The sequence below is a fragment of the Gorilla gorilla genome, chromosome 13 (assembly GCF_029281585.2).
Source record: "Gorilla gorilla gorilla isolate KB3781 chromosome 13, NHGRI_mGorGor1-v2.1_pri, whole genome shotgun sequence".
Taxonomy (NCBI): Eukaryota; Metazoa; Chordata; class Mammalia; order Primates; family Hominidae; genus Gorilla; species Gorilla gorilla.
The window spans coordinates 30042765-30057391 of NC_073237.2; the positions used below are offsets into that span (position 1 = coordinate 30042765).

General features: G+C 37.1%; 1 protein-coding gene across 4 annotated transcripts in view; it reads right to left on the bottom strand.

Moving 5' to 3' along the window:
* LOC115933307 (contactin-associated protein-like 3) overlaps positions 1–14627 on the bottom strand; it is a 235434-nt gene that overhangs the window by 177653 nt on the left and 43154 nt on the right. For all 4 annotated transcript variants that reach the window (XM_055351714.2, XM_055351712.2, XM_055351711.2 and 1 more), the window contains exon 3: positions 5580–5773. In XM_055351714.2, coding sequence (XP_055207689.2) covers positions 5580–5773 — 194 coding nt within the window. The remainder of the gene's footprint in view (positions 1–5579; positions 5774–14627) is intronic.

Sequence of the window (14627 nt, forward strand, 5' to 3'; positions counted from 1 at the left end):
TCACAAAGAGATAATTTACCCAAGAAACGAATTGAGGAAGCTATCTATGCTATAGGGGAAAATTTCAGAGATACTGAATAGCTAGTACAAAGGATGGATCTTGCTTGACATTTTTAAAGAGCAGCTAGAAGAACAACATAGCACAAAATATTTGAAGCCACAGATAAGCAGAGAATACAGTCGAAGTTGCTTATTTCTTTTTATCTAAATAAGGTCAGTTCTTTATTGAAAATGACTACATTCATATGGTGCATAAAATATGTGGCAATTTACAGCAAGAATTAAAGAAAATAAAATTCTATAGATTTAAATTGGAAGCCAGTTGCAAAGGCAGAAGCAAGATGGGATGTGAAGCTGTGGCAATGGTCCAGGTAAGAGATGGTGGGCAACTGGGCTGTCATGGTAATAACAGAGGTGAGGAAAAGTTGTCAGACTCCACATATACTCTGAAGCTGTGACTGACATGATCTGTCTAACGACTGAGTTGACAGGATATGCCTATGGATTGATCGTGGAGTGTGAAGGAATGGAAGTCATTGGTAACTCCACGCATATTGGCTCAAGCCAACAATTGGCAAATTCTGTGATATTTACTGAGAGGTGGAAGCCCAGGGGTAATAGGTTTGGTGATGGGAAGGATATGGAGATAATAAACTTAGTTTTGGACGTGACTATTTGACATCCGAAAGGAAATGGAGTCTGGTGCTCAGAGGGGAACTTGAAACCTATGTCAGGGATGGATAATAACCTGAATATATCTAATCCCAACCAGAAGAAAACTTCACAATGAATTAAAAAGTTCTATATTTCCTTACAGATTTAATTCTTTATTCTTTCAGAAATAAGTGAAAAATAGACATGAGGGAAAATGGCTTGTCAGTGATTGCTAATCTGGGACTATGGTTAATAGAATGTTATGGTATAATCTCTCAGCATGATTCCAGGACATGGTTAGGTGGATTTCTAAATATCTTTTCTCTCTTTCTGATTCAGAACATTTGTTCTTACTAGGCCAGGTGGTTTTTTAAGGCCATTCCTATTACTACTACTATATATATACACACACACACCCACACACACACATATGGTTCTCCCAGAAAATTATCTTTTATCTTCCCTCTTCTGTTGTTTATTCTTTTGACCTTGTTTGAGTACTGGCACCTTTTAAAATGATGTAGCAGATGAAGAGATTATTCACCTCAAGTGAGTCTGTGTCCTGAAACACATTTTGTTAACTGAAAGTGTAATACATAATGAAGCTTGTTCTGTTACTCAGAAAAGATTCATGTATTCCTGTTGTAAGTAACAGGGATTCTCTCTTTTGAACAGAGCTTTTACTACTCTGAAGATTCCATAAATCTGGCAGTTATATCTAGTTTTCTTGGGTATTTCTCAACACAAACTCAGTCTAGCCCTTGAAGCGTCAATGTGAAGCATGTAATTAGTAAGAATGTGGATTGATATATTAATCCATTCAGATAATCAAATGTCAGTGATTGATATGACAGCTGTACAATCTCTTATCTAAAGCCTTGGTATCAGATTTGCTTTAGATTCAGATTCATTTCATATATTAGAAAGGTCATACTGTGTATACACCAAATATGAGTGACTAGGTGGTAATCACATATGTTACTATTTTTGCAATAAAACATATGAATATTCACATTAAGCAGAGTAACTAAAAAATGCAAATAGCCCCAAAGTCAGTACATTCAGATTTTGCTGCTACATAAATTTGGGTCTGCTTAGGGTTCACCATTTTAATAATTTTGCTTTTAGAATTAAAAATTGCAGATAAGCAACTGTGGATCTTTAATAATAGAAAACATTAGCATAGGTAATGGGTAAAACCAGACCAAAAAAAAAACAAAGCCATAAAAAGACAGAGGGAGAGCATACAAGAAATACATAAGACTGGAGAATGCATTTTTAATGTGTCCTTAACATAAAAGTAGAAGCAGCAGGATCCCTAGGAGAGAGCTGGAAATGCATTCTGTTCTCCTGGTACAGGAAGGTTAATACGATGACCCTGAGGGCAGGGGATGTAGCTGTGGTCAGGAAAAGATAATAATAATAAAGATAATAATGTGCTGGGAAAGATAATAAGCCTATAAAAACATAATTTTCATTAATCAAGAGTGTTAATATTTTAGGTATCAAAAATAAATCTTAAGTTATTTTAATATCATCCATTCATATCTAAAATTAATGCCTTGGTAAAGGGCAGAAATTCTAATAAGAGATGTAATTTATTGTTAAGGCAGCAATGATAAGACTGGAGGACAGCCAATATCAGCCCATCTTTTTAAGAAAATGATAAATAGGAGACAGTCAGTGAACTTTATTTCTACAGAAGTAGCTTTGATAGGAAAAATACTAGACACAAGGGACATGCCTAGTGAAGAATATGATAACTATGACTCAGCTCACATTTCCCAAGAGTATATTACTAACCTCTACCATAATTATTTGCTTATTTACTAAAAGAATGGATTAATGAATAAACAAATGAAGAATATGTCCCTGAGATGTTGATGTAGCAGTTCAAGAAACGCGAATGAAGATGGTTACCAGTGGCAGGGAAGGGGCGTGGGGGGCTGGGGAGGAGGTGGGGATAGTTATTGGGCACAAAAAAATAGTAAGAATGAATAAGACCTAGTATTTGATAGCACAACAAGGTGACTATAGTCAATAATAATTTAATTGTACATTTTAAAATAACTAAAAGTGTATAATTGGATTGTCTGTAACACAAAGGATAAACACTTGGGATGGATATCCCATTTTATATGATGTGATTATTATGCACTGCATGCTGTATCAAAGTATCTCATGAATCCCATAAATGTGTACACCTGCTATGCACCCACAAAAAGTAAAAGTTTTTTTAAAAAAAAGAAACTCAAATATCTACATAGGTATTTTATAATCCAAACTTGACAGCCTCTCTCTTTGCAATTTTACAACTTTCAGCAAATTCCCCATATTCTCTCCATCTCAGTCTGAACAGCCATTTCACATCTGACATCTCACTGTTTTTTGTGTATCTCATCCATTATCCATGGTTTTGTTTGCATTACTTTTGCTTTCTGAAATATCCTCCTGAATTATTTTTCAACAACCCACGACGTAACGCTTTCTCCAAGGCCTGTCATTCTCAAGTCTCTTCGGGTCTGTGAACTGAACACCCACAAGAACCATCTCTGGTTTGTTTTGTGGGTTCTCTCTTCAGTAGCATTAACATTTTTTTCACCATGCAAATTCTGTATAGTTGGTCATAGAGTAGGAAATGAAGCTATTAAATGGTTACAATTTGCCAGTCACAGTGATGGAGGATGAAGGAGATGCAAAGATAAAGCCCTATCCCCAAAAACCTTTTAGCTCAAAACGGTGGAAGGCCGAGTCCTGAACCCTCATAGCACTACATTTCATTGCTTTAGTCCAAAACAAGTCCTAGAGATGTGCAGAGTCAAGAAGGATCATTTTCAGTGTGGTTGTTCAAAAAAGGCATCCTGGGAGAGGATGAATTTCCCTCCATTCATTCAGGAAACATTTCCTGACATCCTAGTCCTGTTAGGCAGAGTTAGGCTTTAGAGGCTGAGTTAGTTTTCCAGAACTGCTGTAACAAAGTGCCACAAACTAGGTAGCTAAAGTGATGGAGGCCACACGTCCAAGATCAAGGTGTCTGCCGGCCATGCCGCCTCCGGAGGCTCTAGGGAGGGATCTGTTCCATGCCCATCTCCTAGCTGCTGGTGACTCCGGTGTTCTGTGGCTTGTCCATGCATTATTCCAATCCTCCCTCCTCACAGGGCTGCTTCCCTATGTGTCCTTGCACTGTGTTCCCTGTGTGTACATCTGTCTCTGGGTCCAAAGGTCTTTCTTGATGAGGACACCAGTCATATTAGATTAGGGTCAACCCTCCTGACTACATTTTAACTTGATTACCTCTGTTAAAACCTTATATCCAATTAAGGTCACATTCTGAGGTATTGGGGGTTAGGATTCCAACATATGTTTTTGGGAAACCACAAGTCAACCCAGAATAGAGATGCAGGGATGAAAGGCAGGCGCAGTGACTTTGAAAGGAAGCTCACACTGTGAGGGGGCAACAGGAAAGTAAATCACTTGTTCCAGTGAAGCTCAACACGTTCCTACACGAGGTAAGATCATGAGAGTTGACATCTGTCATTTTAAGTGTTCTGGATTAGTAAGAACCTTAACCTTTACGCTCTTTCCCCTCAGGCTAGTAACCTTTCAGAGTAAGCAAAATTGACAAATGGCGTTGCCTTGGCTATGGCTTCCCTCTGAACTGCTTAACTTGATAACAAAAATGCTGACGGTACCTCTGTCATTGATGTATCTTTTTTTAGGAGGAAGAAAGAGCCAAATTACAAATACAATGCAGACTCTATATGAGTCTTCTCTTACAGCATCTCTTTTATAGGGAAACTGTCCACAACATTTTAAACATTATTAACCAATGCAGAGCAAGATTTTAAACAGATACGGGTTACTTTCAAACACTATGTAATAAATATTTATTATTATTATTATTATTATTATTATTATTATTTTTGAGACAGAGTTTCTCTCTTTTTTGCCCAGGCTGGAGTGCAATGGTGCGATCTCTGCTCACTGCAACCTCTGCCTCCCGGGTTCAAGCGATTCTCCTACCTCAGCCTCCCAAGTAGCTGCAAAATTTAAACAAAAAGTGATTACCCCCGCAAAGAGGCACGACATATAATCGGAAACAGAAATAATGTCACTGTTATGAGAATATTTACAGATTCAGAGAATCTCACAGAGATCTGTAGTCTATGAAAAACTAAATCTGGCCAGGCGTGGTGGCTCACTCCTGTAATCCCAGCACTTTGGGAGGCCAAGATGGGTGGATGACCTGAGGTGAGGGGTTCGAGACCAGCCTGGCCAAAATGGTGAAACCCTGTCTCTACTAAAAATACAAAAAAAAAAAAAAATTAGCCAAGTGTGGTGGTGCACACCTGTAGTCCCAGCTACTCAGGAGGCTGACGCAGAAGAATTGCTTGAACCTGGGAGGCAGAGGCTGCAGTGAGCCAAGATCATGACACTGCACTCTAGCCTGGGCAATAACAGCGAAACTCTGTCTCAAAAAAAAAAAAAAAAAAAAAACAAGAAAAACTAAATCTGGCCGCTTAACAAAGGACACACGATTCTTCAAGTTCAAAGTCTGTGTTCCTATACTTGCCATACATACACAAACTGCTCATTTATTACATTTTGAAATTTCACTGTCTTTCAAAAATATCAGATCAAATCAGAGAAAATAAATGAATTCAACCTACCACTCTAAAATACTGCAGAGGCAATGTTAAATTACTTTATTAAGCAAACCAAGAAAAAATAAGTTATATATGATTTGTATTATTTTTTAACTTCCACACTATTTAATGGTATAAGATAAGATTGTCTTTCAATGCTTTCAATGAAATCAGTATCTGACTTTCACTTAGAACATTTTTTTCAAAGTAATTCTTAAAATTCTGTTTTTCTAATACGTTTGCAGCAATAGGTAGCAATTATTATTATTGGAAACATACCCAGATGCTTTCTTCTCGGCGATACTGCTTCCAGTTTCTCCCACCATCACTGAACATCAGGAGGTAGCTGGTCACCCAGTCAGAGCTCCCATATCCTCCTTGGGTGGCGACAGCAGTGACCTCCATTCTCTCTCCAAGGTCAATTTGCAGCCATTGGTATTTATTTGACACAAGTGGGGTCCAGCCACCGGCTCCTTTTTTGAAACAGAAAAAGTATAAAAATGGTAGAGGAGGAAGTTATTTAACATAGCTGTTACTAGATTAGAAAACTATAAAATTATGAATATATATTAAGAAAATCATCGATTTACAATAGAAAAAATAGAAGAATTACATGTGACTGGATGAACCCTAAATTGTGTTCACATTTAGCTAGATGACCCCTGACATTCTAGAAGGCAGGTGTCCTACTGACTGCAGAAAATGTTTGTTTAATGCAGATGGCCACTAGAGCATTCCTGTCAACTTTTGGAACTAGCGTTATTTCACAGCCCTTGTGCAAGATTTGCCCTTTGCCAACATAAGAGACTAAATTCCAGTAGTAGCAAGTACAGCATTAAGCATTGATAAAACAAAGACAGTTAATATATTGACCTTGCACTCAAAGTGCTTACAGTCTCATAGGAGAAATGGATGTAAAAGAAGAGTTAAAACATAGAGTGCTTTGTGAGGCAATCCCACTTACATGTGCAATTTTAAAAAGTTGAATTCACAGAAGTACAGAGGAGAGTGATGGTTACGAGGAACTGGGGTGTGGAGGAAATACTGGTAAAAAAAATACAAAAAGGTATGGAGTAGCAAATGGTCAAGGTGAGTCCTAAGCAGGTTCTGGTGCACTCTGCTCTCTCTGGCAGTACTGCAGGGAAACTGCAGCAAGCCTCACATAGCGCTCATCCACCTTGGACAAGGAAAAGGAGACTGTCAGGTATTGAAGAAGATGCGTGCAGAGCAGAAAATTTGCTTTTTGCTCTGACCAATGCCAAATCTGAAACAAAAACATAGGAATGTCTGCTGATGTTTTATTGATGTTTGTTATTTTTCTAGTCTAATAGAATTAGGGGACACTCGAAAACCACAGCTTCTTTAATAATCAATGTCTAGAAAAAGAGAGTACTCTATAAACAATTCCCAAGCCGAGGAGTCAGAACACTTTTATTATTCCCTGGTGCTGCCACTTACCTGAAGGCTCTGATAGAAAGTCTGAAGTTCTAGACAGTTCATTATTATTCATTGACTTATACTGTGTATTTTATTATTAAGGGGTTTATCATTATGTCCTCATTTGTAAAGTCTTTAGTACTTCACTACACGTCCAAAAAAGTTTGATATTAGAATATAGCTAGGTGTAAAAACGAATGAGGACATTATACTTTAATATAAGTTATTATGGGGAAGTGTTGAGAAATATAAATATTTATATTTATATTTAAATAATAACAGTTCATATTTAAATAATAAATATAAATATTAGGCACCTATTTGAATTGATGACCACACTTAACTACTGTTTCCTTATGATTCCCAAGTTTACAGATTCTTAGAAGTCAGATTCTAAGATATTTTTGTAGTGAATCTTTGTTCAAAAATATTTTTTCCTCTGAATGTATGATAAACACCTCTAAAGTTTATATTATATATATAGTATGTACACAGACATATATATAGATATAATTTTTGTTTGTTTTGCTTTTTATTGTTCCATGTTCTGAACTGAAGAGTCAGGAATTTCATCTAGTAGACAAGATGGAAAATTACTGATAACCAACACTGTGCCTCTGATTGACACTAAAATACTCCATTTATTTTCTTAGTCCAGACAGCTAGGAGGTGGACACAGCTCTTGTTCAAAGTTAAATGTTCTGCTATAGACCAGGGGCATCCTCCACTCATGCAACATGGTTTCCTAGATCGGGCAAGATTTATTCTTGGATGATTTACAGCAATATTTATGTGAGCCCCTGCCAGAGACAGTGCACAGATTTCTTTAGCCCTCAGTAGGAACTACTTCCACAGTTTCTTCTCTCTGCTCATTCCTCCTTCCAACTTAACTTTTCAGGATGTAACAGAATTCCACCTACCCACTTCCATAATCACTCAATTTAACAATGAACACTTATCGAGCATTTGAGAACTCTAGGTCAGGCAAAGAGTTCCCTTTAAATAAATTTTGCATTTAATTCCTAACATACCTTTAAAAGACAAGTCCTCATTACTACCCTCCATATGGATGGTGGGCAGCTCACCTATGTTTACGCATCTAGCAAGGGGCCCACAAGCTTTGGATCCAGAACCTGTGCAATTAAATATTTTTATTATATTATTTTGATGATAATCATGGGATGTGGTGTTTCTCAAATAAATGTAACAAAGATGTAAAGACGTTTGGGAGTGAACAGGTCTGGCTACCTAAGGCAGCAGCCCCCATGCAGCAGGGCAACCTCTCCTACTCCTGGTCAGGCAAGGCCTGGGTTTCGGAAAGCTGAGGGTGCAGTGCCAATGGGGTTTTCTCTACTGGCCCTTCCTGTCGAGTCTACCAGATCTACTCTTCTCTCCTAAGCTTATGTAAACTTTAATTGGTGGGAGATCCTTTTGGGGTTGGTCTAACTAACAACCAATAGTCCTAGGCACAACACTACTGAAACTGTGTATCCTTTTCAGTTTTTCTTATTACTATTTTATGGGTTTTTTTGTTTTTTTTTTCTGAGATGGAGTCTCACTCTGTCACCAGCCTGGAGTGCAGTGGCGAGATCTCTGCTCACTGCAACCTCTAACTCCCTGGTTCAAGCAATTCTCCTGCCTCAGCCACCCAAGTAGCCGGGATTACAGGTACATGCCACCACGCCCAGCTAATTTTTGTATTTTTAGTAGAGACGGAGTTTCACCATGTTGGCCAGGATGGTCTCAGTCTCCTGACCTCGTGATTTGCCCACCTCCGCCTCCCAAAGTGCTGGGATTACAGGCATGAGCCACTGGGCCCAGCCTATTTTATGGTTGTTTTAAAAGAGTTGGGAGAAGGTGAAGGAGATGCTAACAGCCAACCCATCATCTTAGGCTGGATGTTGTACATTGGGAATTTTATACACAGAGCTGAAACTTCTGAGGAACTATTCAATATTTTTGGTTCTTCCCCTCATCTTGGTTAGTCAGCATGAAGGGCATCCTCTTCAGCTTGTATTTCATAACCTTTCTTTGGTGTTTTCACTGCCTCTCATTCCAGGTTTAGAAAAGTTAATTACTATGAGAACACATGTGGAGAAGCACAAGGAGGAAAATGAGTCGACACGGTTCTGGTGTGCTACCCTGGATGGTGTGTTTTCATTAGATGAAGCGGGAGCCGCTGGCCATCCCTCTTCTCGGCATCCCTCACAGTTTGTTAGTTTGTTGGTGTTCATGGTTGCACTCTTGCTAACAGATGACACATTTCAGTAACTTGATTTTACCTTTGATGAAGTAGTACTCAAATGCAAATAAGCTATATTTTCAGCCATTACTGATAAAGTAATGAAATTCTGGCATTACCAAAGAATTTCATCACGATGTTGTAGCCTCAGGAAATCTGCAATCCCAGCTGGGTTTTAAGGGTAAGCTGCTGTGCACACAATTTAATTAAATGCTGAGTGGAAATGGTAGGAAACACAGCGTGACTGACCTGTGCACTGCTGGATAGCACTAGTCTGTGTGCCTTTGTTAAAGGCAGCTTTGATGGTTGGTATAGAAGGCCACTATGGGTAACAGAAAGAGAAAGGAGGTGGGCTGACTCCACCCCCAACTAGAGTGTGGTAATTGTCCAGTCACTCAGCCTCTCTGAGACAAAAATGTTGTCGTTTGTTTAAAAAAGAAAAGCATAAAGTTGGGAGTGGGGGAATTAACAGTCATATAAATCACCTCACAAGACTGCAAGGAAGACGATGGGATAACTGAAACTACAGCACTTTGTAACTAATTATTCAAATGTGATGTTATACTCAATTTTTGTTGTCTTTAAATTAAAACAAATGAAAGTCTTCTATTTGTTAAGTCAAGATTATACATGTGCTGACTACTTTTTAACCTGGAAGTGTCTTTTCATAGTCCCTTCTAGTCTATGGTCAAGAAAACTTTGTACACTAAACAGGGGAAACAGTTACATCCTCTAAGCTCAGCCTCTCCCCCATAACAAATGTTTCTTCTCCACTTCACCCTCCTCCTTTCCCTGCCTCTGACGAGACATTGCACCTGAGTTAAATAAAGTGTCACAATTCTACCCCACAGATCCTATGAATTATGAAAACTCATCCCCTCCATTCATAATATATGTTCTGACACACATGTTCCATTACTGGAATGAGATTAAAATATGCTGAGCAACTGAAACTTTCTCTTACACTTTATATGGCTTGAGGAACAGCAGATGTTATTTTTTAAAGGGTAATTGGTTTTTATAAAGGCTGATATTGGTACCACAGTGAAGATGCTGAGCTGTGCAAACTGTTTTGTCCCTAAATGTTCACACAACATAAGATTTATCTTATGTACTGTTCTATCCACTTTTAAGTTTTCAAGTTCTGAGGAAATTATTAAAGTTTTACCACTTATTTTGTAATGGAAAACAAGGGAAAAGGGGGAAGTGAGAAACTGTGAAGCATATATTGTATGCTGAGAATTTGACCAGATATTTTCAAGCATGTTATTATTTTTTTATTTCTAAAAGCACTCAGTGGGTTGTCTTTATCGTATCTACCTTACAGATGAGAAAATAAAATCACTAATTAAAACGCATGGAAAGATATTATTTTTAAAATCAGCTATGTTTCATTTTTATCCCTGTCCATGAATATATTCACACGATTTGTCAATCACTTAGTACTTTTTGGTTATAAATAATCTGGCATTATTATGTCTCTATTTTGTACAGTTATATCTGTTTGTTATAATTCTGCATTTACATCAGGTCAAAGTTACATTTCACTATCTGGGGCAGGGGGCTCTGCCAAAGAAAAGTAGAAACCTACAGCTGGAGCCTTAATTGTTTCTGACTAACAACAATAAAACTTCCCATGACTATAGCATCTAGTCATAAGTGGCAGCACTGTCACAGAGTATGTATTGACTTCGTTTACAGGGGAAATAATGCACAGGTAAATCATCATCACCATCATTACGATTATCATCATATCACCATAATCTTATACCTTCCTTAACTAAATTTGATGTTGAGGGCACAAAATATAAGTAAACAAAGTAAATGTTCAAAGCCAGCCACTATTAGGGGCTTCTATATATCAAGCAAACACACAGTTAAGTCAACCTTGTCCCCACAAGACACTTCCCACTAAGACAACAAATTGTTTCAAATGTGATTTTATCCAGATATATTTGTTTCTTTCCTCATCTAATTGCATTTTAATTCACATTAAAAATTTCAGGTATTACCTGGGGTGAGCAGGAGGTGGGAAGTGAGACGTGAGGTAGGGACTGTCACAGCTCCTACACTCCAGTGTGATTATATGTAATTTGTAGGGAAGAGGAGTGAAGCTGGCTTTAAATAAACTCCCTCATTCCACTTCTGAGATTTATAGGCTTTAAACAGCCATGCTTTTTGTCAGTAGGTCTGCCTTTTTGCTGAGGGGAATTTAAACATTTACCTGAGATCTAATTTCATTTAGAAAAAAAAGGGCTAACTACACAGATATAGAATCAGGTACCACAGTCTTTTTCAACTGTGCTGTTTTAAAGTAAAAAATACAGAAACCCTCCCTCAGAATCTGTCTTTGTGTACATGTTCTATTTCAGCAGTATTTCCTTCAATCTTAGCAGGTTGAAGCAGAAAGAATATTCAGCCTACTAAAAATGTGTTCTTAAAAAAGTACTGCAATTATGGTTAAAATCTCAGAGTGTATATAACAATTTATAAAATGTATTCTCTTACAAAATGCATCTACACTCCCTAGTAGCTTTGAAAATGGACAAAGAATAAACAAAAAACAAATAGTAGATGTTAGACTTAAAATTAATCATATAAACAATCATATTAAAGGTAAGTAGTACAAACACTCCTATTAAATGGCAATGATGGTCAGATTAGATGAGAAAGCAAGATCCAACTATATGTTGCTTACAAGAAACACACTTTAAATAAAAAAGGCTCAAATAGCCTAAGTGTAAACACATGGGAAAATATATATTATGCTAATAATAGTTTTTTAAAAAGCTGGATTGGCTATATTAAACAAAGTAGATTTCAGTGCAAAAATTATTATAAAAGGTAAAGAAAATTATTTTGTAATGATTAAGATGTTCTTTCATCAGAGGACATAATCCTAAACATGCAAACACTTAATAACAGAGCTTCAAAATACATGAAATGAAACCTAATAAAATTGAATGAAATAGATAAATCCACAATGACAGTAGGAGATTCTAGCACCCCGTCTCGGTAACTGATTGCACAGGAAGACAGAAAATAGGGATTCAGAAGTATTAATTATCACTATCAACCTATATGATTCATTGATATTTATGGAATGTTTCACCTAACAGAAGAACATGTATTCTTTTTCAAGTTCATGTGGAACTTTTACCAAAATAGACCATTAAATGAGTCATTAAACAAGTTTCAACAAAGTTAAAATCATTTAAATCGTGTAAAGTATATCTTTGTGATATACAATAGATTAAAATAAGAAATCAAGAGTAGCGACTTCTCTGAAAAATCCAGGAATATTAGGAAACTAATAACACATATTTCATAATCAATGAATCAAAGAAGAAACTAAAAGGGAAATCAGCAAGTATTTCAAGCTGAATTAAAATGAAAATACAACTTATCAAAATCTTTGGGCTGGAACTTCTGGCTTCTGCCCCAGGAAGTAGAAAGCTATAAGGAGCCTCATTTCCACCCTTACAACAAACTTCAAGTTCATGATCTTTTACAAATGCATTGGAGAGTTGAGCTTGCAGAACCACCACCTGGCCTAAAATCTGAAGAGATATGAACCTCTCAGGGAGAGATGTGAGCAGGAGCTCACCTTAGATAGATGAAACCAGAGGTCAGTAAGAAAAGTTCAGCTGGAATAGTTAACAAAATGGTGAAACCTACTGTGCAGGCTGGTGGGACAGTGAGAAATCCTTTATCACCCCAGAAGTTGGGGGAGTGTTCCCTCTTGCAGGCACTTGCTCCACTGGCCATTGGCAGAAACTCACATGCACTCCACTGAGAACTCTATTTGGCCCTCACAGAAAATATCAGAAAGAGCCCTAAAGGTTAAATGACTCAGCCTATAACCTCCGTTATCTCCACCACATCTTGATTTTTGGGTAGGTGTAGTTCCATTCATCTTGGTAACTAACTGCATAATTCAATAAAACCATCATTGTGCATTTTTTCATACATCCAATAAAGTATCTGATGAGACATATAATCTCAAATTATCACTTGAGCAGGCAAAGAAGCCATTATCTTCACTTGGTGAGTAGAAACAATTAGACAAAAGTGATGGGTGATGTGCAAACGGGGCATATGAGGAGAGGGTTGGAATGGAGTCAGGGCACCCTGAGGCTGACTGCACGCCTCTCATTGTGTTCCATTTCCCACAGATAGTGTGTTTACTTTCTTCAGGGAGTGATTAAACACATGTATTTGTCTTTCTTATTAAATGACAATTGATATCATGCAAGGAAACACGAGAGTGAAATGCTGAGAAGTGAATATTTTAGTGAATACCAAATTATCCATCTGTATGTGATTGATTGCTCAGTCAACCAAAATCCCCTAGCCCACCCCCTAAAAAAAAAAAAGAGATGATAATATTTACATTTTTCCTAAGGATATTATGTAGTTAAACTAATTATAATTTATGAAATTGCTGTGAAAGCCTCGTATGAAAAGAGACATGCATTTATTATTGCATGTAATAGGACACTATCAAAGTATGATGCAAAAGGAATGTCCTCTAAACATTACAATAATGTTTATTTTAAGTTGCTATTAACAGAGAAATTTTTTTAGAGGCAAGCACACATCAGGGACAATGTGGGGCATCAGAATTCTGCTAACGTTTGTCCCACTGAATTCTTTGGAAAAAATACGACAACCTAAAAAAATCCAGTTGGCAAAAATTAATGTGAAAGAAAATAGGTGAATCTGCACCATGTCCTACAGAAGTTCTGGAATGCCTCCCTTAACCCTGACTTTAATAACTAATGTAGGAGAGTTGGTTATAGGACCAACTGTTGTAATTTACCATTTTCATCATTGGTCATAGTCCTTTTGAATCAGTTTTGAAGCACAAATTAAACTGCCAGTCAGAATTTAAATGTTATTTAAGAAAAAAATTATTTTGAAATACAACTTCACATGAATTGGCAAAGATAGTACAGAGAAGTGATGTGTACTCTTCACCTAGTTTCTACCAATGGTTACATCTTATAAAATTACAGTACAATATCAAAACCAGGAAACGATGTGTCTATCCAGTTGTATGACATGTTTAGGGTACGTAACCCCCACCACAATCAAGAAAGAGAATGACTTCACTACCACAACAATCCTCCTCATTGGTACGTTTTACAGTTATACATAGCAACCATAATTTGTTTTCTATCTCTATAATTTCCTCAATTCCTCAGGTTCCTAGATGGTCTGTCTTCCCTACATTTTTTCATTCTTATGTTTATTTTATATATAAAGTGCCTTTTAAAATGTACTTATCAGGAAGAATATATTAAAGACATGTACTTCATCTCTTTGGAGCAGAAGCTGGCAATATGATGGTGAATACAGTGTCCCTTTATTCTTGAGTGATTCCAGTTGCCTCTGGTAAACAGGAAGTTTCCTATTCAACCTCACCTTTCTTGCCAAGAACTGCATGACAGTTGAGCTGTCACGTGTATCACTGGATTTTTTTGAACAGGAAAAAAGTGAAAGGACAACATTTTTAGAAGGAAGAATGCAAACTGTAAGAGAGTGATGCGAAAATCCTAGAAAGGAGTGGGATGGCATTCTTCATTAAGAGTAATTGGTAACACTAAGGAACAATTAAGTACATAAAGAAATCATGGCCTATCAGT